The 24486-nt window shown below is 36.1% G+C and overlaps 2 protein-coding genes across 2 annotated transcripts; one reads left to right on the top strand and one right to left on the bottom strand.

Annotated features, from left to right (window-relative positions):
- Positions 1-1928: 1928 nt before the first annotated feature.
- Positions 1929-16602, bottom strand: LOC100924387 (olfactory receptor 51H1-like). Its single transcript, XM_031961473.1, has 4 exons — positions 16570-16602; positions 8926-9396; positions 2676-3647; positions 1929-1961 (listed from the first exon to the last, which is right to left on the bottom strand). The coding sequence occupies exons 1-4, from the start codon at positions 16600-16602 to the stop codon at positions 1929-1931; spliced, it is 1509 nt and encodes a 502-aa protein (XP_031817333.1).
- A 4669-nt stretch (positions 16603-21271) lies between these two features.
- Positions 21272-22491, top strand: LOC100924648 (olfactory receptor 51S1). The gene is given in 2 exon segments (XM_012545403.2): positions 21272-21626; positions 21628-22491. Coding segments are annotated over 2 exon segments (927 nt in total). The 5' UTR covers positions 21272-21332; the 3' UTR covers positions 22261-22491.
- The last annotated feature ends 1995 nt before the right edge of the window (positions 22492-24486 follow it).

The raw sequence follows: 24486 nt of genomic DNA, 5'->3' as shown, positions 1-24486 counted from the left end.
GCCTCGATGTTCTATAGCAGGGTCCTCAAACTACGGCCTGCGGGCCAGATGCAGCAGCTGAGGATGTTTATCCCCCTCACCCAGGGCTATGAAGTTTCTTTATTAAAAGGCCCACAAAACAAAGTTTTTGTTTTTACTATAGTCCAGCCCTCCAACAGTCTGAGGGACAGTGAGCTGGCCCCCTATTTAAAAAGTTTGAGGAGCCTTGTTCTATAGTGTCAAAAAAAAGCTGAGTAGAGAACTGGTACCAAAATCAAAAAGAGGTGGGTTTATATTCTACCCCTCCATGCTCTGGGGAGCACTTTCAGGCTGTATGGGCAGAGAAGGTACAGATATGCATTGGTAAAGAAGTTTTCTCATCTAGAACATTTGATGAAACATAAATTTCAAGACTGGAAAGATTTTATCCCACCTATGCCAATAAGACAGGACTAGGAACAAAATGCAGAAGTATGAAAGTAACAGGCAGGAAGATTGCAATTTCCATATAAAATAAAATTTCTTAAGTATTATATTGCCTCCAAATGGAACAGCTTGGTTTACGAGATAGTAAACTACTGATCATTGGAGATATTCAAATCCAGACTGAAAATTCTCTTATTCAGGATTAGTGAAGATTTGTCAATTAATTAGAGAAGAGTCAAAGATAACTCTCCAATTCAAGGCCTCATTGGGTGGTGTTAAGAATTAAAGGAGGGAAGTAAGGGAAAATTATGTTTGCTTGTTTTTTCTAATGTTTTAGGGGGTATATAAGGCATTGTTATGATTTTTCTGTCCTGGAAAAATAAGAATGGACAAACAGACTGGAAGTATTATGAATTAAAGAGGGAAAATTGGAGAAAATTAGGATTTGTTTTTTTTGGTTTTTTTGGTTTTTAGGGGTACATAAGTATGTGATATAATTCCTATGCTCTAGAAAAATAGGCACAGTGGAGCCGGAAAATGTGCAACTTTCTCTCCAAAAGAGTTCAACACACATTTAATTCACCTCATTAAATTTTTGCTTCTTGTTCTCTCAAATCTAAACAATAAATAAAATATATCAAGTTCCGTTTTTTATGGTTTCCTAACTTACAATGTACAAGGGTTCACACTGAAAAATTTAAAAATTGGCTTTTGAGAATCAATTTAAGGTGACCAGCAAATTCCTGAAAAATGAAAGTGAAACTATAGACAGCAATGGAAATATGGGTCTAAGGTGTTCAAAGGACTTTAATGTGGAATGTCAGCAATGTTACTGTTCTAAAATTCTGAAGTAAGAATAAAGTAAATAGATGGCTGGAGTTACCTAACATTAAAAGTTAGCAGGATGGAAATGAGAGCTGACCAAGGGCAGAAGAGCCAGAGAAAAATTTAAGGGTGAAGGAAAAGGAATTGAAGTTCCAAGAACAGAGTAAGGAATAGGTAAAAAGGAAAGTGAGCTCAAACAGGCCATCCATGAAATTTTCCTCAACTTCTCCAGCCCAAATGGAATTTTTATTTTCTAATGTGCATAGGTTATATCCCCAAGAGCAGGGCTTCCTAAACTTTTTCCACTTATAACTCCTTTTCACCAAAGAAATTTTTACATGACCTAGGGCATATAAGTATATGCAATAGGTATACAAATCAAACATTCACTGATGATAAACCATAATTTCTTAACTCTTACATTCAGTTGCAAGATCCCATATGAAAGAAGTATGGTTTTGTGATTACATGTTTGCTATGATCTTTTCCAGCTCTAGGATTTTATGATTGATCAGAAGTTTAAGAAGCCCTTCCATTATTCAAATAAATCTGGGGAAACAGTAGAAATTCACACCAGTAATGAAATAAAGTTTCTTTTTAAGTTAACCAAATATGCATATAATAGTCTCATTTGTGATTTTTTCTTACAGAATAGAAACTGCCCTATCCCTAATGAATGAGAAGGGTGGCCATATCCCTCAACAATGAGGGTGTTGGGTTTCTTTTACTTTGTCCTACTAAGTGAAAAGAAAAGAGAAATTTATTCCCTTCATGTCTTCCTCCACAAAACATACACGTTTTAAGTGAGAGCTATCTGTCTCATTGTTTTTCTATTTCTGTCTCTCTTTCTTTCTCTCTCTGTCTCTTTGTCTCTCTGTCTCTCTGTCTCTCTCTGCCTCTCTGTCTCTCTCTCTCTCTCACCCTTGCATACATCCACACATACACACACATCCACATAGACATACACTCTCATACACACAAACAATATCTATAATCTTCTTGTTCCTCGTGTCCATTTTCTTATAATTCCTTGTTTTCTTCAAGGATCAATTCAGGTGTTAACTTATGAACAGAAAATACCTACAGCCTAACTCTAATATTTACTGAACATTTATTATTTTTTTAATTTGACACGTGTACATTTTGTCTACCCTTCATAAAATGCAAGCTCCTTGAGGACAAAGAATTTTTTTTTTTTCTTTTACAACCTCAAGAACTAACATAGTGCCTTGGTAAAGAAAAAAAAACAATTAATAAATGCCTTTTGATTGATTGTTGATTGTCTCCACTCCCATAGAAATCATGCAATAACATATGTGAGAAAAATAAAAAACCTTTATTCTTGACAGTCAAAATTGTTGTTTATAAGAGTGGAAATCTCTCTTCCCTTATTCTTTGCAGGAATGGCCCTAAACCTGTACAGTGATCTTTCTCCGAGTAAATATTTGGATAATCTTCCTTCTGATCTCTTTGGTCTTTACAGTATAAACTATGGGGTTTAACACAGGAGGAACAAGGAGGTAGGCATTGGCCATAAGGGCATGAGTTAGAGGAGATAGATGCTTCCCAAAGCGATGAATAACAGAAACACCAATGAGTGGCACATAGAAGATAAGCACAGCACAGATATGGGAAACACAAGTGTTGAGTGCTTTTAGTCGACCCTCTCCAGAGGCAATAGACAATACTGTGCTTAGGATAAATGCATAGGAAAGGAGGATAGAGAGTGAATCTGAACCTTTAGTGAAAATAACAGCAATAAGACCATAAAGGCTATTGACCCGGGTGCTGGCACAGGCAAGGCGCATGATATCCTGGTGGAGACAAAAGGAATGGGACAGGATATTGGAACGGTAGAAAGGGAGTCGCTTGATTAGAAAGGGTACAGGAAAGACCACACAGACTGCCCTTGTAAGGATGGCTGCCCCTATTCTACAAACTACCCCACTGGTAAGGATGGTGCCATACCTTAACGGGTTCCGTATAGCTACAACTCGGTCAAAGGCCATGGCCACCAGCACTCCAGACTCAATGGCTGAAAAAGTGTGAATGAAGTACATCTGGACCAGGCAAGCATCAAAGGCAATAACTTTATAATCAAACCAGAAGATTCCTAACATGGAAGGCAAAGTGCAGAGAGCCAAGCCCAGGTCTGCAAGTGCCAACATGCACAGGAAGTAGTACATGGGGATGTGAAGGGATGCTTCAGATTTGATGGTAGAGATGATGATACCATTGCCTAAGATGGCAATAGCATAGATGAAACCCAGTGGGAGTGCCATCCAATAATACTCTTTTTCTAGTCCAGGGATTCCAGTCAGGACAAAGTGGAGGTGCTGAAAGAAGGAGTGATTGGTGGCTGACTTGGGCAGGGTCAGTAAAGAGGAAGTTCTTGGAGCATACTCAGCAGCAATCTCCTGAAAAATGGTGCAGAAACAAGGGCATAGGTAGAATACTTCTGGGCATGTGTCAAGTGTTCAGTGTTGCTCTGGACACTGTAACCTGTCACCAAGAATGTTGTTCTCCAGCATCCAGGTATAGCTGCTTATGGAAGGGCACTTTTATTTTAAAAAGTTAAGAGTAGTTAAGGTAGGTATGATTTTTGAAAACCACATAGAGAGCTCATATCCTGGTGACTGTTAATCATCTTTACCAGGAAGTGTACAAACACAGTAAATTTTACCAAATAATTATACATATAATCAGTCAGCTTTCAGGTTGGTGGGGTGGTAAAAAGTGAGGAGGACAAAGGAGAAAGAATGTGGAAAAGTAAGTTTCACTGAGAAGTAATCAAGTGAACTAGATCTTAATTGATCAACTAGTCTGTTATTGCTTCTTCCCTGAATTATTTTGAAGATATGGACAATTGTGGATGTACAAGTTATTTAGTGCAATAGTATATAAAGAATTTGAAGATCGGGAAAGTCTTATTTACTATTCATCCAGTTGATAACACAGTGTCTGGCTTCCACTGACTTTCCTAGTAGTGATAAATTTCTTAATACTTTCATCATATAGGAATATAAACATTTTAATTTTTCTTTACTTTCTGATACTTCACTCTTTCATTAGATATTTATTTTTCACATGAAGGATTATTCTCAGTATTGTACAATGAAAAGAGACCTGGCTTTGGAGTAACAGGAGTTGGATTGAAAACCCATATCTGAAGTTCATTATTTGTGTGATCCCTAGAGAGTACTTCCTATAACTGTTTATCAGTTTCTTTTTCAGTGGTATTTATAGAAGGGCTCCAAATATAAAATAAGTGCTTGGAAACAATAAGATGCTCTGCTCAGCTCAAGGTACATCAGAAACTATTAGTCTCTTACACTCAAAAAGCCTTATATGAATGAAACTTCTTGTTTTATCATCAATGGGGATCCTCTAAACATCTATTTAATGCATTGGAGTCTCAAAATAAGACCTAATTTTTGTAGAGACTGAACACTAACTGACAACATTGACCTTGAGACCTTTTAGAACTCTTGGATGCTACATCTGGTTATTAGTCTGCATTTAGATTATCCATGTAAGGTTTAGAACAACCCAGGTTTTGATCAAAATAAGAACTGACACCTCTGACCTGAGGGGTGAGAGGGAAACTCAGGAAATAAAAGTATTCCTTCTTTAATCAGGTAAAGAAAATTTTCTATGTGCTATATCATACTTTCTGAAATTCTTAAACTCTTCCTTTCAGCTGATTTTCCCTCAAATCTAATCCCAACATCTGAACTATCCTACAATTAATTGAAACAACACTTGCTTCTTGAATTTAGAAACTACTGCAAAGCACTCATTGGCTCTTTGCCTGTCTGGTTTTTAGTTAATTTTAGTATAGGTAGATGAGATGGGATGAGAATCTCACAAAAAATATGAAATGGATGTTACTAATGTTAGTAGAAGGAAGTGCCAGCCTTGGAGAAATCAGGGAACTTTCATATTATCTAAATGATTGACTTCTACTAATTTATAGATGGCTAGTTCTCTCTTGAGTGATTTTCCTCCTTTCACAAGATGCTATGGTCTTGCCCAAGTTTCTCAAACATTCCACTCAAGTTAAATTCATTTCCCAAGTACGTGCTTTCTCTTACTGTTACTATTTGGTTTTTCTTCCTTGTCAGTAAAGACTTATAGATACCAGGCAACTTAAAAACTAAGAATAAAAAGCTATTCCTTTTAATTTTATTTTTCGGGAAAGAAAACAAAATCTCTATGTGAGCAAAGCAGAGTGAAAAGGAAAGAAAGAGGAAGGGAAGAAAAGAAATAGGGAAAAAAGAAAAGGGAGGAAATGGGGAAGAGAAAGGAAGAGAAGGGAGGGGAAAAGAGAAACGAAAGGGGAGAAAAAAGGAATGAAAAAAGTAAATCCTCATCTAGACTGAAATATCTACTTTCTACATTTTGGCTGTATTGGTTACCCAGCCTCCCCTTCCCCCCTTCTCCCACTCTATCCCAACACATACACACGCTGATGCAGACATTGTTGACAAGCACAAGATTCACTAATGAACTTTGTTATTCAGTACAAAAAAAAACCCAATATGAAATGTAAACAATAGGTAATTCCATATGGAAGTTACCAAAAGTGTGGATCAGATAAGGGAGAAAGGAATTGATCCAATATTTACTTACAAATCAATTATACTGGACAAAATTGGGAGTATTCCCTATATTCCTGAGATAAGAAAAGATTGTACCCTAGAAATCTAGGAAGGCATGTTTGCATGTTAATTTATCTATAAATATATATATTTGAGTAGTGCTCTCTTTTTTTAAAAGAAGAACCAGAACACCAATTCCTTTATTAGTCTTACAATTATACCTTGAGCAGGTGGGCATGGTTTCTTAAATCATTTTTCAAAGTATCAGAGAAGCCAGGAGACTTGCTTAAATTTACACAATGCATTAGTGAGTTGAGGGTAGTCAGATGTCTTTCTCTGGGTTTCTTCAATCCCTTCCCACAGTCTCCCCCAAACTGAAAAACACACTTACATATCATTAATAGGAGGAGAAGGACATGAAACTGCTTACTTGGTATGGTTAGCAGTGAAAACTTCATATTCCTAGAGAAGAACTTTCCACTTTCAGGCATGAGAAAAATTGTGGGAGCTAGGGCAGCAGGACACAATTCCATTACCTTCTTTTTACTTCCCCTCAATTCACTTAAACTCAACAAATATTTATAGCATGTCTCTTAGATGTTAAGACTTTGTGTTCAGAGTACTGATGATCAATTTCAATAAAAATATCTGTCCCAAGGGACTTAGATTATTTAGGAGCAGAGTGACAGTATCATGTATACAGATAAGTAAAGAAAATCCCAATGTAAAATACATTAACTTTTACTTTTTGAAAACAGGGCTTAATAGCTGAAAATTAAGAAAAGATTCTAGCATGAGATGACATTTTAGCTAAATCTTGATGGGAAGTAAAGGTCTCAAGAAGCTCAAATTATCCAGGATATTATTATGAGTCTGGGAAACAATTTGTACAAAAGTATGGAGATGGAAGATATAATATTGTATATGGGAAACTTCAAGTAAAAGAGTTTTGCTCCAACAAAGTGGCGCAAGAAGAATTTATCAAATAATCATAGATGGTTTAGAACCCTAGAACTGGAGGAGAATTTATAGATCATCTCATTCTAGAATTCCATTTTAGAGATGAAAAATAAGGTACCAATGAAGTGACTTGCCCATCATCAAATAGTGTATGTATTCCAACCTTTAGTGTTATGTGTTAGTCACTTATATAACATGATTTGAGGAATATCAGGAAGGTCTGCCATTACATTCCTTTGCCAGCCAAAATTCCTTTAAGAGATATCATTTTACAATGAGATCATATGCAAAATGCAACTGTCCCTGTGGCTTGGTGACACAGACAATGACAGTGTGTGATTAAGTGATATCTGAGAGCCATTTGTTGATTTAGATGCCTTGTAAAAAGAGTAAAATTGCTTGATGGCAGAGAAAGATCTAAGATGCTATTTTTTATGCTATGAAATAGAGTGAATACAGATCCTGAGACTCCAGACAGTATTCTTCTCATAAGTGTAATATTCTAACATACTTAATTCTTCCATGAAAGGTGAAGGAAGACTCACATTAAATCCATGGCTTGCCATTCTTCTTTCTGGGGATAAGGTGGTAGCTTGAATATGGCAGGAGAAAAGAGAAGATTTGTCTCGTGTCTAGTCAAAGCTAGAAAAATCTCTGGAAGAGAAGATAGTCTTTCTGGAAAAGAAATTTGGATGATGGGAGGGAAGAAAACAAAGGTATTAAATTTCTTGGCAAAGGAAGAAAAAGAAGAATGAATTTGTATACACAACTAAAGTCAGTGTTGAAATTGCACTACTTTTTAATCCAACCTTGGATGCAACTATGCCTTGTAGCTTACTTGGTGTCCAGAACTGGAACTAAATGCCAGCTTGGAAAGTCTAGCTAAAAAACCCTTGGCTCTCTGAGGAGGCTCATTCTTCCAGAAACAGCTATAAGGTGGGAGGTTTTATTTTATTGTCAATCTATGTCCTCCCCATGGAATTTTTTTTATCCTTCCAGGACCTAAAGAGCCCTAGAAACTATAGCAGTACTTAATTACTTCCTTCAACCTTGGGGAGTCAGATCAGGGAAGGACAAGAGAGCAGTTTAAACCCTGAGCATATGTCATTCCATTAAAATATTGGACGAGATGCTTCTGGAGTTGTTTTCACTTCTAATAGCAATTTTTAGAAAGTACCCTCAAGCTCTTCTAGAGAGTTGGTAGAATAGACAGGGTGCTAGATTTTGAGTCAGGAATGCCTGAGTTCGAATCCAGCTTCAGACAATTCCAAATGACTTCATGAAGAAAAATATTGCCTATCTTCAAAGAACAAAGGAATTCTGATTGCAGATTAAAGCTTATTTTTTCCACTTTATTTTGTTTACTTTCCCCCAACAATATGACTGATGTAGACAAATGTTTGGCTTGACTTCATATGCAAAATGCACATTACATTTCTTGTTAAGTCAAGATGTAATAAAGGAAAAGAGAGAATTTTGAATTGAAAGGAATATTTTTTTTTAAAAAACTCAGATTTAGACACTTAGTAATTTGTGATTCTGAACAATTCAGGTTAACACTGCATCAGTTTCCTTCCATTGTAATATGAGGATAATAATAGCATCTACCTCACAAAGATATTATGAGCATGAAATGAATTAATATTTGTAAAGCATTTAGCACAATGCTTGGCACAGATTAAGTGCTTAATGATTCTTTTTTTTTTTTCTGCTTCTCTCCATACCTAATTTTGCAGTTCTTTAGTAGGCAACCGTAATTATAATACTCGAGTCCTATTTACTTTTGAGTCTTTAATAAAGGTTGTCTTTTACTTGAAAGGAAATTGTCTTTCACTAATTCTACTCCTCTTTTAATCCCTATAGGTTGAGTCTACATTTATAGATTTCTCCCTATATAAGATATATTGAAAGAGAAAAATATTTGTCTCTATATACATGTGTATGGATATGCATGTATACTTATAATATATATTTGTTTGTACACATATACATATATAACATATATGTAAGTTGTGTATAGTGTGTATATAGACATAAATAACCATACCTATTTAGGTACATATTGGAATAGTAGAAAGGGAGTCGCCTGAGGAGACAGATCACAGGAAACATAACACATACTGCCCTTGTCTACCCCACTGGTAAGGATAGTGCCATATCTTAACGGATTCTGTATAGCTACAACTCGGTCAAAGGCCATGGCCACCAGCACTCCAGACTTGATGACTGAAAAAGTGTGAATGAAGTACATCTGGACCAGGCAAGCATCAAAGACAATAACTTTATAATCAAACCAGAAGATTCCGAGCATGGATGGTAAAGTGCAGAGAGCCAAGCCCAGGTCTGCAAGTGCCAGCGTGCACAGAAAGTAGTACATGGGGATGTGCAGGGATGCTTCAGATTTGATGGTAGAGATGATGATACCATTGCCTAAGATGGCAATAGCATAGATGAAACCCAGTGGGAGTGCCATCCAATAATACTCTTTTTCTAGTCCAGGGATTCCAGTCAGGACAAAGTAGAGGTGCTGAAAGGAGTGATTGGTGGCTGACTTGGGCAGGATCAGTAAAGAGGAAGTTCTTGGAGTATACTTAGCAGCAAACTCCTGAAAAATGGTGCAGAAACAATGGCATAGGTAGAATACCTCTAGGCATGTGCTAAGTGGTCAGTGCTGCTCTGGACACTGTGATCTATCACCAAGAATGTTGATCTCCAGCTTTAAGGTATAGCTGCTTATGGAAGGCCACCTTTATTTTAACCAACTAAGAGTAGTCAAGGTGGATATGATTTTTGAAAATCAAACCAGGAGCTCAAGTCTTGATCACTGTTAATCTTTACCAGGAAGTATACAAACAATTTGGTATAATTATACCAAATAATTATAGATATATAATCAGTTGGCTTTCAGATTAGGGTGGGGTGGTAAAAAGTGAGGAGGAAAAAAGAGAAAGTATGGAAAAGTGGGTTCTAATGATTGCCATCTCTAGGGCAGAGGGCAGCAAAAGAAGAAAAAAAGCCACAAGATAATATGATATACATATATATATATATATATATATTATTTAATAGCCTTTTATTTACAGGTTATATGCATGGGTAACTTTACAGCATTAACAATTGCCAAACCTCTTGTTCCAATTTTTCACCTCTTACCCTCCACCCCCTCCCCCAGATGGCAGGATGACCAGTAGATGTTAAATATATTAAAATATAAATTAGATACACAATAAGTATACATGACCAAACCGTTATTTTGCTGTACAAAGAGAATCAGACAATATGATATATTTTTAAAGAATAGCAAGTTGTACATAATAGATTTCTAGTTGATGTATAATTGCCTTTTTTTTCTATTCTACCAGGTTAAGGAAATGCTTATATTATTTTTTAAATTTAAAGTAAAATAATAAAATTTTTAAAAAGAAAGACAAGTCAATATAAAACTATTTAGAATGAATGAGTCTGCCTAGATGTCAAAGTTCTTATCGTTTTTGAGGAAAAAAATCTGTGAATGAATTCCTTTGGTACTAAAATTTAATTAATGTAAATAGGTTATTACTTATTCAACATTCTAAGACAATGTTGTTATAGCAGACTAAATAGTGGAGGGAGAGGGGGAGAAGATATGTCCATAGACTTTAGTTAAGTACATAGATTTAGAAAAAGATGAAGAAGGCTATGTGAGTCAATCATTTTCCAAATCTCCCCAGGAGAAGAAATTGTACCAGGTCACTGAAAATACAGAATCCCTGGTGTAATTAATAACAAGATGTCTGGTTAACAGATCAGGTTCTTGTGAATTTAGTAATCATTTCCTCTGAGTCTCATTTCTCTTGGGTAGGTTGATAAAAATTGAGTTCCTGAGCTGAAGAAGCTGAGAATCAGAGTTGACCCAAAGTAACCCCACCAAAAACCTACGAATATTGAACTTCAGCAGGAACATCAGACTCCCCTGTTCATATTCATCTTTTATCTTCAGTAACACATATAAATAGATGTGCAGGTCACTAATCTAGAGTGGCACAATAATCACTCAGAGACTGAAGATTCAAATAATTATTTTCTTACTAAAAATATATTCAAATACTACAAATTAAAAGTAATTTTCAAAGCACTTAAAAATTGGCTCATGATGCTAAAAACTACCAAAAATAGTAGTAGTAGTAGTAGTAGTAGTAGTAGTAGATCAAAAGCAGTTAGCAAAGGAGTCCCTTGGACTCTTAGAAGCTCTGAATAAAAGTTCCATATCTGTTTTTATGTTCTTGTTGAAAGAGCTCACAGTACATCCCAGATCATTCCAACTGAGTGCAAGGTTAACTCAATCTGCCTCCATTTAACCCCTTAGCTTCTTTGCTTAAAACAGTATCTGTAATGTTGTGTTTGTGTGTAAATATGTTTTGGGAGTAGATGAACTCAAGCTCTGCAACCCATACCAATAGTCTGTTCCCACTCAATAACTAAACCCATAGATGTTAGCTGAATAAGGATAATGAGCAAGATTAGCCCCAGTGAAAAAAAATGAAACTTTCTTCCTACATTGTAGATGTGGAAAACTATACTAGGCAGGTTATGAAGTAGATAAAGTACTGGGTCTGGACTTAGAAAAAGCTGAGTTCAAATTGGGGTTCAGATATTTGCTAGCTGTTGTGATCTTACTCTGCCTCAGTTTTCTCAGTGTACAAAGGGGATATTCTTTGCACATACTTCCTAGAATTCTTGTGATGATTGAATGAGATAGTATTTGGAAATATGTGCCAGGCACATAATATGTGCTTAACAAATGCTTGTTTTCTTCCTTACAATGGATATGGAATATTTGATAAAGTATAAAATGTTTTATCCACTGGTAATTTTTGTTTGAATTTTCTTTTTTTGTCTTATTTTGTAATAAGAAATGGCTTTCTGGGTTGAGAAGTTGGGAGGCATATATTCAAAAGTGATTATGATATAAAAATATAACATTAAGAGAAAAAAGATGTATACCAGAGACACATTATTTTGATGCTGTTGGAAAATGAAACATTATTGTTATTTGTGAACATTTTATTGAACTTTTCATGAAGCTGAAATACAGAGCAAAGGGAAAGTACAGCTATGAAAATAAAACAACACAAATGATAAATATTTATACCATTTATACTACATAAGCATATAGTGATGAATAGTGTATAAATATATAGTATAAAGTATATAAAAAGAGAGAGTAGCAGAGGGAACAAGAAAAATAAAACCAAAAATCATAACTGTCTCCCCTGGGTCTTATTGTTTAATCCTGAACTTCAAGGCCTAGCTAGAATCCCAACCACAGAGACCTTAGACTGTAATCTGAAGCCTCAGAAGAGGAAGGTTGGAAGGAGTCCAATCACATATGGGCACAGATGGACTTTACTATCCTCAGTTACTACCATTGCGTTCCCTTTCCAATCAAAAGAAGATCACAATTTTGTAGCCATGAAGGTCATTAGATCTGGAGCTACTACATTATCAGTGTGATATCCTGAGATTTTTCTTCTAGCTTCCTGGGATGACACAGTTAGATTTTAGTGAAGAAGTCAAACTCAGCTCTAGTTGTGGTAGATGATGATACCTTAAAGGATCCAAACAGAGACCACCTTTTAGTTCAACTCATCACTCTGATATTTAATGGTCTAAATTGTTAATTAGCAATGGAAGGAATACACAGAAGTTCCCTATCCAATGGGTACTTTCTTGAGCACTTGGTCTTTTTGCAGAGCCTTCTATGAGTGAATTTTATTGGATAGAAATAGGTACAAGAGGGAAGTACCACCCTCTCCTCTGTCTGATCACTTATTTATGAAAAAATAAAGCCACAACTGAATTTAAAATATGCATTTAGTATTTACAATTAATAGATGTACACACTAAAGACTGATATCCAATAGTGTAAAATGTAGAATGATGCATTATTGAGCTTTTTGGATGCCCATCCCAATGCTGAGAATTTGGGGTAAGAGAGAAGAGAGAATGGAAGTCCTGCTCTTGAGGACTTTTAAGTTTGCCTAGGCATATGCCATTTATTTGAAACAGGGAAGAAGAAATAATGCCATGTAGCAAATGATTAATTTCCCAAATGGATTGTACAAATAATGTGTACACAACAAATTCATATAAGTAGTCAAATATAAACTCCCTAAGGACAAGAATTATTTTTTCTTCTCCCTTTCCTTTTCCTTATTCTTGTTCCTCTTTCCTAGAGTTTAGTACAGAATGTTGTAAATAATATAGAATAGATATCAGATCTATGGTGTCAGCGTCATGGGACATTCCTAGATTGCAAATTAACTCTACCAAACCAGATAATATATACATAATAATCATCTGTCTGATTAGATTGAATTGGCTATAAGAAAATAATTATTCTGGGCCAGTGATCAAGAAAACTATTGAAGAAGTGGGGTACAATTATGTAAGACCTTTAAAAATGAATTTGCTTTGACAAAGTGAAGGAGATAGAAGTTCCAAACAGATGAAAGTCTAAACAAAGTGGAGAAGGCAAAAATTATAGTCTTTTATGAAGACAATGAGGAAACTGGCCTTTCTGTACCAGAACATTTAAAGATAAAAAAGCAAGAAATTAGAAAACCAACCAGTCAATTTACCAGTCAATCAAAAAGCTTACTATTATTATTATGCTATTATTCTGAATGCTGGGACTAGGGAAAAAAGCAGAAATGATTCCTGTACTCAAGGAATTTATAATCTAATGTCTGGCTCAATTCCCTCACAAATGTCCACTTAAATAATGACTGTGTATTTCCTCCTTTCTGAGGCAGCAAATGGAGTTTGCTTGAGAGTTCTACTTGTAATAGCTTTCTTCCTGATCTCCCTCACTTATGTGTTTTCCTGGGACAACCTGTTCTTTACTGGCTACTAGATTTATGTTGTGATTGTAGTTATCTACCATGCCAAAAATCTATTCTGCCCCCAGATTTGTAAAATCCCTACTTCCTTTCAAAACTAATCTCCAGCCTCAGCTCCTACAGAAGCCTCTCCTGTTATATCCCTGTCTCCCCATCCATGAAAATTATTTTGTATTTACTATGTGCATTATTTGGTAAAGGTAGTGTCTTATTTGAAATTTATTCATATAAATGAATAAAATTCCTTCTCCAAAAAACATCCATATCTATGTATCTATGTATTTATGTATTTACTTATCTGTCCATCTATCTTCTCATATTTATTTGTATATGTACATGTCATTTCCCTAAATAAGATTTAAGCTTCTTAAAAGCAGAGACTGTTTCAATTTTCTCTTTATAGCAGTTTCTGGTACACAATAGGTACTTGATAAATGCCTGTAGGTTGATTATCTGATTGATCGTGCATTATTATTATTCCTAATCAAAAACTTTAGCTTCTTTTTCTCCCCTACCAAATTAAGTCTAAACATATTTGTTTAGCAATTGAGGCTTCCCCAGTTTAGGATCCCAAGATTTCACATCTGAAATGTCATGTAGTCCAAGATTTTTATTTCATAGATAGGTAACTAAAGCTCCAAAAAGCCAAATCTTTGTTTCTTCCTAAGTAATCTTAAAGCTTCTGCACCATCAATTTATTGTGGCTGATCACAAAATTCCGCTACACAAATATACACACATACCAATTTAGCACAGTACTCCTCTACTCTCTAACTTTTCCTGACAACCTTTCCCAATCCTATTATTTTCCCCATTAAAAATCACTCCCCTAAATTAGACAACAGTGGACAAATGTTTTCCTTCTAGACACTGTTTGAAAACACAAACACACACACAAAATTTGGGAGAGGAAAAGAGACTTGGGAAAGCCTCAGCAAGTAGTAGCATTATTGGCATAGTAGCATAAATTTCAAATATAAAATTAGGACATTATAACCCTGGCAGAGATTATTCACCTTGAGGATAACATTCAGGTTACAAGTTTTTTTGTGACTGAAAAAGGGCTACAGTGAAAAGGACCTGAGTTGTGAAAACTTAAAGATAATGAGCCAGACAAGGCAGGCTTTGGACATTAAGAACATGAGGAATAGGGAAATTATTTAGAAGCAAAAGTTCCAAAACAAAATTTTAATGATCCCATTATCATCCCTCCTGGGCTAGTCCTAGGGGCTCCCAGAGTACCAAGATTAAAGAAAGAAATGACTAGGGACACGTAAAGGAAGGATGGAAATTTTATCTTCTGATGAAGGAGATGATAAAGCCCTGGGGATAGAAAAGTTAACTTCCTATTTTCCTGCCTCCAGGAGCCTGAGAGGGTGTTGGAGTAACAGAGACTGGAAGAGTAGTAGAATTTAGAGACCGGATCTGGTTACCGGGCTGGCTGCTGAGGATTATGGACAACAAAAACATCCCTGTTGAGGGGGAGGAGCAGGCAGGAGGGCATACAATGAGGCCATGGGTGGGTGTTAGGGATGCTCCAAACTAATCCATATCCAGGCCACAGAAGGAAAATGTAGGGGATGCCTTAGAAGTAGGGAGTTCTAGAAGATATTTGATCTGTTGGTAAATAGCATTAGGGAGAAGAGGGAGTTATGAAAGGGATTGGGAGTGTCCTGAAGATGTGAGAAGAAAAGAGAATAAAAAGGCCTGGGGGAGGGTGGGAAATATGAGGCAGGAGTTAGGTAAAGAGGGAAGTCTATTGTTCACCTCAATTGTGGTACCATATGCAAGCATCTTGCATGCTCTATTAAGCAAGTAGGAAAAATATGATAAGAATCAGGAATCAGTCTGTGACTTAGATGTTTTCTCTGTTTGAGATTACTTGGTCTACATAGGAAAGATGCATTTAATTTTGGTCCTGTTAATTTCCCTCTAGTTAATATTCAAACCAAAATCAAATGACCTCAAGACAAAATTATCTCCCAAAGGGAAAAGTCTGGAGAGAACCTTCTCAGTTTCCTTTTTTGTATAATAAAAATTATAGTACTCTCCACAGAGTTTATGAGGTTTATATATGATGATTTTTATAAATTTCTTTGATAATATTAAAATCCTGTGTAAATAATTCATACCATATTGCAGTGGATCAAAAAATAACAAATAGGAACAACATGACTGACTCATAAACTCATAGGTTTAAAGTTGAAGGATACTTCAGATTTCATCTAGTCCAACCTTATATTTTAATGAAGTAGAAAGGGAGGCTCAAAAATTTAAGTGATTTGCCTTTGGTCACACAAATAGTAAGCATAATAAGAGCTAATATTTATATAGCGTAAGGTCTGAAAGGCATTGTACATGTCATTTCATTTGGTCTTCACAACAATCCTGTGAATTAGTTGTCATTATTCTCTTCACCTAATAGATGAGAGAAATGAAACAGAATAGTCAAGTGATTTGCTTAGAGTTACACAGCCAGTAAATCCTTGATGCAGGATTTGAAATCAAGTCTAGTGTAGATTCTAAGACATCTACCAATCAATAATGGGAATTGAGCCTAGTTTATTCAAGATCCCTTTTGCTTTGCACTATACCATGTTTTCCTCTTTGGGCTTTTGGCTACAAGAAGTATTGAAGGGGTAGAAGCTAGGGAGTTGTCACATGATTACTCCAAGATAAACATCACCCCAGTTTTCTTAATGACTTGGGGGACTATGTTTATGGTCACACAGGTGATGAGCATAAGAGATAGGACTGTAATGTAGGTCTACTGATTCCAGTTCCAGAACACTTTCCACCACATCACTGCCGCTCCTGAAATTTTCTTGAGACTTCCTCAATAAGGTCTTTCCTTTTTCTTGCTATGGGGTTCTGAAAAATAAAGAGTGGATCAATACATCTGGCTTGTCATCCCGGTTCAGCTGCCCCATCCTGTATTCCTCTAGTTCTATTCCCTTAGGCAAGAAATTTGCAGTAGTAACAGAGGTATGTAATTTAATTGACTCACATTTTTGGAAGTGAAGTGCTATAATAATTAACTCAAAAAGGGAGAGTTGATGGTAAAGCTGAAATAAATAGTGACGCTTACAGTAAGATTGCAGAAAGCAATTAGAAAGATCGAGGAAGAGGAGGGAGGAAGAGAGGGAAACGAAAAACAGAAACATAAGGCAGAGCACATTTATTAAACATCGACAGTGTGACAGGCATAGTATTATATGCTAGAAAGAAAGGCAATGTCAGCAGGATGATTTCAGAGAGGCCTGGAGAAACTTACATGAACTGATGCTGAGTGAAATGAGCAGAACGGGGAGATCATTGTACATGGCAACAAGAAGATTATATGATGATCAATTCTGATGGATGTGGCTCTCTTCAACAATGAGATGATTCAGACCAGTTTCAATGATCTTGTGATGAAGAGAGCTACCTCCACCCAGAGAGAGGACTGTGGGAACTGAGTATGGTTCAAATCATAGCATTTTCATTCTTTTTGTTGTTGCTTGCTTGCATTTTATTTTCTTTCTAATTTTTTCCCTGGTCTGATTTGATTTTTCTTGTCCAGCAAGATAATTGTATAAATATGTATGCATATATTGGATTTAGCATATATTTCTACCATGTTTAACATATGTTGAACTACTTACCATCTAGGGGAGGAGGTGGGAGAAGGGAGAACACAAGGTTTTGTAAAGGTTAATGTTGAAAAATTATCTATGCATATGCTTTGAAAAATAAAAAGTTTTAATTTAAAAAAAAGGAAAGGCAATGAAACAGTTATTAATCTCAACAATCTTATATGTTGGCAGGGGAAACAGCATAAAAACAACTGTTTCTCCAAGACATACATAAGATAAATTAGACATTATATGAAGAATTATATAAAAGAAGACACAAAGGCCTCTTGTCAAAGATGGAATTTTAGATGGGACCTGAAATTAGGTAAGTCAGCCAAGTCAGCCAAGAAATAGAAAGAGTGAAAGCAGTCTAAGGATGGGAGAAAATCACTGAAAATGCATAGTGTCAGGAAATGGAATGTCTTATATGAGGAATAGCAAAGAAACCAGAGTCACTAGATCAGAGTAGAAGGTATATACAAAGTAAGAAGACTGGGAAGAATGTAGAAAGTGTGCTGGTTAGGAAGGGCTTTAAAAATATAATTATTTTATACTTTACCTCAGAAGTAATAAACAGCCCATTGAATTTGACTAAGGTGGTGACATAATCAGACCTGCACTTTAGGAGTAGAGATGAACTGAAATGGATAGAGCTTGAATCGGGCAGACTGAACAGAAAGCTCTTGTAATAGTCCAAGTGTGAAATAACAAGGATCTGCCCCACAACAATGGCCATGTCAGAGTGAAAAAAGATTTTTTTATAAAGGCAGAATAAATAGATTGCACTTCTTTTGGGCTAGGAGCCATCTCAGAGACAGTGAAAGACCCTATCACAGATGTGAAAGGAGATCATTTTTTAGAGGAAGAATGAAGCTGTAGAAATAGCACTCAATTTATTCAACATCAACATGTTACTGACTAAGAGACTAAAACTAAAAATCATTACATTATATTATCTGGGCCATATGACCATTTTGTGATCTCCTGTGCTTGAAATATACACATTATTAATATTGATCTGTGATAGTTGGGGGAAAATAGGTGTGATAGGTGAAAGGTAGGGGGATGGGGGGAGGGAATGGAGGTCAGTTGCTCAGATAATGTATACACAAAGACATATGAGAGCTTCTCAAAGGCAGTTCAGTGCTTAGTATTCAAGAAGCTCTCCTAGAAAGATGATATTAACTGGAAGACAGATGGGAAACTCTCAGAGGTCTAGAGGGGTTCTCTGTTGCCTTGGATACTCAAGTCTGTACTCCTTGCTATCACCACTCCCATCTCCCACAATCCCATCAGTTTGTTCTCCCTTACTTCCAGTGGAGATTTGTGGATTTGGCAATATAAATCCCCATAAAGAATACTTTCTTTATAAGGCTAAACCTCTATCACAGAAATGGTTCAATTACACATAATGTTCTGCTGTCTGTTAGTCTGGGCTTGGCTTGGGGGATGGGCTTGGCACAAGATTCTATTGTCATTTATGGCCAGAGACTAACAAGCTAATTCAGTGGGTTAAACTAAAATTCATCTTCCTTTGTCCCTGTTTGGAATGCCCTTCCCAGGGCTCACGCTATCTTTCACTGTAGCCCCTGCCAAGGCCTATCTAGAAACCTACCTAGTTCTTGCAACAAAACTTTTCCACCCTCTGTCCCATTGCGCTCAGGATCATGTTCTCTTATTTTCAAGGAGACATTGAAACAACCTGGTAAATAAATAATAAATAGGAAAATGTTATTCTCAGTCTCCTCCCAGTTCCCATTCATTTTCCCAGCAATTATGTTAGTATAGCATCCCTGGCATCCTTGACTAATCTAGGAGAATGATGAAGAAAGAACATTCAGACTGGAGAGGATATGTTTGGATGAAAAGGTAAGTTCAAAGTTACCTGAAAATCTCTTCTAGTACAGAGTATGTATATTGAGGAGAGAAAGGGCACCAAGATAGAAAAACTGAGAAATATGAAGTTATTGATAATGTTGTCTGGAAGCTTAATTATCTCTGTGTGTGTTCATATGAGAGCTGGAATTTTATGTATGCATGGTTAACTAGGATCAAGTGAATGAAAATAATCTCTTTATGTAAAAATATATGTAACTATCTTGACTTCATTATTAATGATTGTAAAACAATAAAATGGCATGTGGTATCCATGATACATGCCAATATATTGGTTTCTGTGGGCATATATAAGCATCAATTCATGCAATTATATGTGTTTTAAATGCAAAGATACATAAAAGTATAGTCATATTTTCAGGTGACTTTTTATATAATATATGCATATCTCTATACCTTTATACATACTATAATTATGATTGTTTCTATGTAATCATTTATTTATACATATGTACACATAAATATACATGAATGGATGTGTATATAATAGATTTTTTCATACATTTTATATTGGAGTATATTTTAAGTAAAGGTAAAGTTATGAAATTAGAAAGGATTCCTTGTATGTATGTATGTATGTATTCTCACATCCATTGTGTATGCATAAATATATGTTTGTGTTGGCAAATGTGTGCATTTATTTATATGCACATATATTTATTAATATATGCAAGTGCATATATAAGGAGAGGCATTCTGGGAGGATGACTGTGAGGAGATAGAAAAGATATATGAAGGATATTCAGAATTTTTTGAGGTCTTTCTGCTTCTGTATAAAATATTCTGGAATCCAATCTATAGGTAAGGGATAGAGCAGGCATCTATCATAGGTCCCTAACAAATTGAGCAGCCTAAAATAGCAGAGCAGATATTTCCATGTATTCATGGATATCTGAGTAAGCATCAGTATAATCTTATGATCATGTGACTTTATGCATTTTCATGAATGGCCTGTGACTGAATACATAAGTAAGTATGAAAGTATATTTATGTGCATGCAATCAAATAGACAGTCTGTACACCTATGTGTAGTTTTGTTGCATTGTATTTTTGGGTGGATGTAAGAATGGTTGTATGTGAAATGGATGCTTATATATTAATGTAAGCATATGCACACATGTGTGATTATGATCAAGTGCATCATTACATTTGTGGATATCTAAGAGTCCATGTTTCTTTAGGAAAGGAAGAAGAGAGTTAATGCAGTTGGTCAAAGTTTAACCTGAGGCAGCAAGAAGGTAAGATTGCTCTGAGAAGCCTGTTTCCCATACTTAATCTAAGAAGGGCCAATAAAGTTCACAGACTATTTCTACTCAACTGACTTCTATCACACTATACTCAGCAAGGATAAGAATCTTGCTCCCAGGCAATAAGGACCTTGGAGAGAATATAGAGAGGATTGAATAACATATATATGCACTGAATATATATTCCAAAACTGAATAACAAGGTCTCTACCCCAACCTTGTTTTAGGAATGGGATTTGGAAAGAAAGAAATAAAGGAGAGAGGAATGAGATAGACAGACACTATAGGAGAATGAGTTAATAGGAGTCACTAGGTAAAGAAGATCAGCTCATAAAATATAGAGGTTAGGAAAGCTAGGAACAGTTGTTACGTAGGGAATGAGGCATGCACAAAATTAGGAGGAAGAAATTTGGAATGTGGAAAGATGATGAAGCAAGTGTATCAAGGAGACATTTTAGGCAGTAAAGACAAGATCAGAGAAGACACTGATGAGTAGGGACTTGAGATCATGATAGACAACACAGGTGGAAGTACAGTTACAAATGATGGGTATTAAGTATTGAACAAAATAATGATGGGAGAAATATTCCACTTAGAAGAAACTAGATTGAAATTGACAGAATATAGAAGAAGGATATGGGGTTTAAGAAAATATTAAAAGGAAATAAAAGGGTAGAGGTTAACTACATGGTCAAGAAAAGAGTGGAGCCCCAGGGATAACCAGTATTATAACCAGTTTTAGAAAATCAGAGATGGGGGAGATATGCATCATGTAGAAGTAAAAGCACCAAACTAAATTTCATTGATGTTTTTCTTTTCTTTCCCAGTTTTTGGAATCCACTTCTGAGGTGTAGTGTGTCTTAAAAACCTTTCACACTGGCAAATCCCAGCAACAATACATCAATGATTCCTACCTTCCTGCTGGTAGGCATCCCAGGACTGGTGACTACACCATCATGGTGGGCCCTAATTTTTATTGCCATTTACCTCCTGTGTGCTCTGGGAAATGGAGCAGTTCTCTGGGTTATTGCTGTGGAGCCCTCACTCCACCGCCCAATGTATTACTTTCTCTTCCTGCTGGGTGTGTCAGACATGGGTCTGGTCACAGCACTAATGCCCACATTGCTGAAACTTTCCCTTTTTGATTCCCACACAGTTCCAGCATTTGCCTGCTTCCTCCAGATGTTCTTTATTCATTTTTTTTTCTGTCATGGAGTCCTCTGTTCTGCTTGCAATGGCCTTTGACCGGGCACTGGCTATCTGTCATCCTCTCCGTTATTCAGCTCTACTCACAAATAGTGTAACTAGCAAGATAGGGCTGGTCATCATCTTCCGTTGTGTGAGTCTCCATCTACCCTTGCCATTTCTTTTGGCCTGGATGCCTTACTGCCATCCCCAAGTCTTATCCCACTCTTATTGCTTACATCCAGATATTTCCCGGCTATCCTGTCCTGGGGCCCAAGGTGCAACCTACAGCTTCTTTGTGGTCTTGTCTGCTATGGGTTTGGACCCTGTCCTCATCTTTTTGTCCTATGCCCTCATTGGGCAGGCACTTCGTGATGTAGTTTCACCTGAAGATCGTCGTCGTGCCCAGAACACCTGTGCTGTACACCTCTCTGCTGTGCTTCTTTTCTATGTACCTATGATACTTCTAGCATTTACTGACCGACTGAGGTTACCCATTCCCCATGCTGCCCACACTTTTCTCTCCTATATCCACTTCCTTCTTCCACCTCTGCTCAACCCCGTTCTCTATAGTGTCAAGATGAGAGAAGTCAGGGAAAAGATCCTCAGACAGCTTCAACCTATGAAAGTCAGATCTTTTCCATGAGACAGGAAATGAGACAAAAGTCAGCAGGGATCTAAAAAGATATATTGATTCACCTTTGAGATTCCAGTGCCAAACACTGGCATGGCTCTCTTCCCAGTAAAATGCTTAACAATATATACAAGTATATATATATTTGCCCATATGTGTACTTGCTTATGTTTGTTATTGTATATATCAAGTGCCTACATGAATAGATGGGCATATGTCCATATCATGTTATTCAATCCTCAAAGAGAAAAATCATAAGCATGGCCAAAAAAAAAAACAAAAAAAAAAACCAACTATTCAGGTTCACTGCCTTTAAGCTCAGTGTGCTTTCCAAATACCACAATGAATTCCATGTGAAGAAATAAGGAAATCAGACAGGGATAAGATTAAAGGAAAGTAGAAAGGAGTGGGACTTTATACTCCTGCATATGTATAGAAATTCAGATATTGACCTAGAAATGTATTTGAATGCTTGCAGTTATATAGAAAAGGCAATTTTTAACCTCCTCCCCTCTTCCCCAAACTCCTCTTGGAATCAGTGTCTCAGGATTTCCCCATAATCTCTCATGGGAACACAAGTGAAGGCCAAAACCCATCTGGATGAATAAATAGACATATGGATACTGGAAGAATAAGTAGGTCTAATGCACCTCCCACCTCAACATGGACATATCTGTTTACTGACAGTTATAGAGACAACATTTAATTACTTACTTTTCAGACCCTTCTTCCCTACTCCTTTCCCAAAACACTTGAATGAACTCATGAAAATAGAATTTTGCTCCTTTACTGGAAAATAAACTCCATAAGGACAAGAAATAAATCTGATCTATACTTTTTCATCTCTGATGATTTTAACATCACTCTATATGCAATAGTTAATGTTTGTTGAATGAATGGATGAATTATATAGCTAGGTTGACTTTATTTAGCAAGGGATTATAAGTCTTGGTCAAATGATGATACTGATTGTATGGATAACATTGGTGTTCAAAGATGGCACAGGATTCTTTGAAGATGTGACTTTGTGCCTTAGATGTTTGCCTGTGTCTCAGAGAAATTAAATAACTTAGTCATGGTCAGTTAGTCTCAAAGGCAGATTTAAACTAATTTTACTTACTAATTTTAAGTCAAAAATTTTGTCTACTACATCACATTATTGTTTAGTTGGTATTATAATCTAGGAATATAGAATATCTTAATTTCTAATCACATCCACTTCTTTAGCTGGACATAGGGAAGGATTGTTTTGAGGATTCATCTAAAATATTGACACAGATTCTATGCTGACATATTGTTCCCAAAAGCCCACTTAATTTTATCTATCTACCATACACTGCTAATAATACCCACAAGCTGATTGACTGACCATTGACCAAACCTCTTGTTTTTCCTATTAGCAAACTGAGGCCCAGAGAAATACAATAACTTGGCCAAAGTTATGCAGCTGATAAGTGCCATAAGTGAGACTCAAACATTTTTCTTTTGACTCATAAGCCAGTGTTTTCCCTTATACTATCTTGCAAATGCTGAGACAATCCATTTATATGATCGTTTGGTGTGATTCTGGGTTTCGTTATCTTTAGCCATTTTTGTGTCATTGATCTAAGGTAGGAAACATCACAGGAGTTGGACTAATATATTTTCTGAAGGGTAGCACCCAGAACAGTACTACATTAAAACAAATTATTTTTAATAATGTTGATTATGGTGGTGAAAATATTATATAATTATGTAATTTAAAAAGATAATTATGCCATATTAATAAATAAAAAACTGAGCATGCAGAAGTAAGTATAATGATCAAATAAAATACCAAAAAATTGTAGTTTATTAAGTGACCTTTCAATTTGTTCTTTTTTGTTTTTATATCTTATTGGTTTTCAAATATATCTCCCTTGGCCCCTTCTCTTCTGAGAAAACCCTCCTTAAAAACAAATCAGATAACATGTTTAAGAATCTATATGAAGACAATTGTGTTCTGTAAAGGCCAGGGAAAGGGAATTTCCACTTTCCAGAATGACCTCAACTCCATCCTTCTTGTATTGTCCAGATCCAATAGGCTCTGGACTAGGATCCACTGAGCTATCAATCTGACAACTACTCAGGGCAGACCAAATTATGTGTCTGTCCTGATTAAGGTTGGACTAACCAATTCCTTTCCCCGAATAATAGATAGACTGCTTCCCATGGGTAAATGTCTTTTGGATCATGAAATGTGATTTGAAATTTTTAACA

Source organism: Sarcophilus harrisii, chromosome 3 (assembly GCF_902635505.1).
Source record: "Sarcophilus harrisii chromosome 3, mSarHar1.11, whole genome shotgun sequence".
Lineage (NCBI taxonomy): Eukaryota > Metazoa > Chordata > Mammalia > Dasyuromorphia > Dasyuridae > Sarcophilus > Sarcophilus harrisii.
This window is presented reverse-complemented; position numbering and strand designations above follow the sequence as displayed.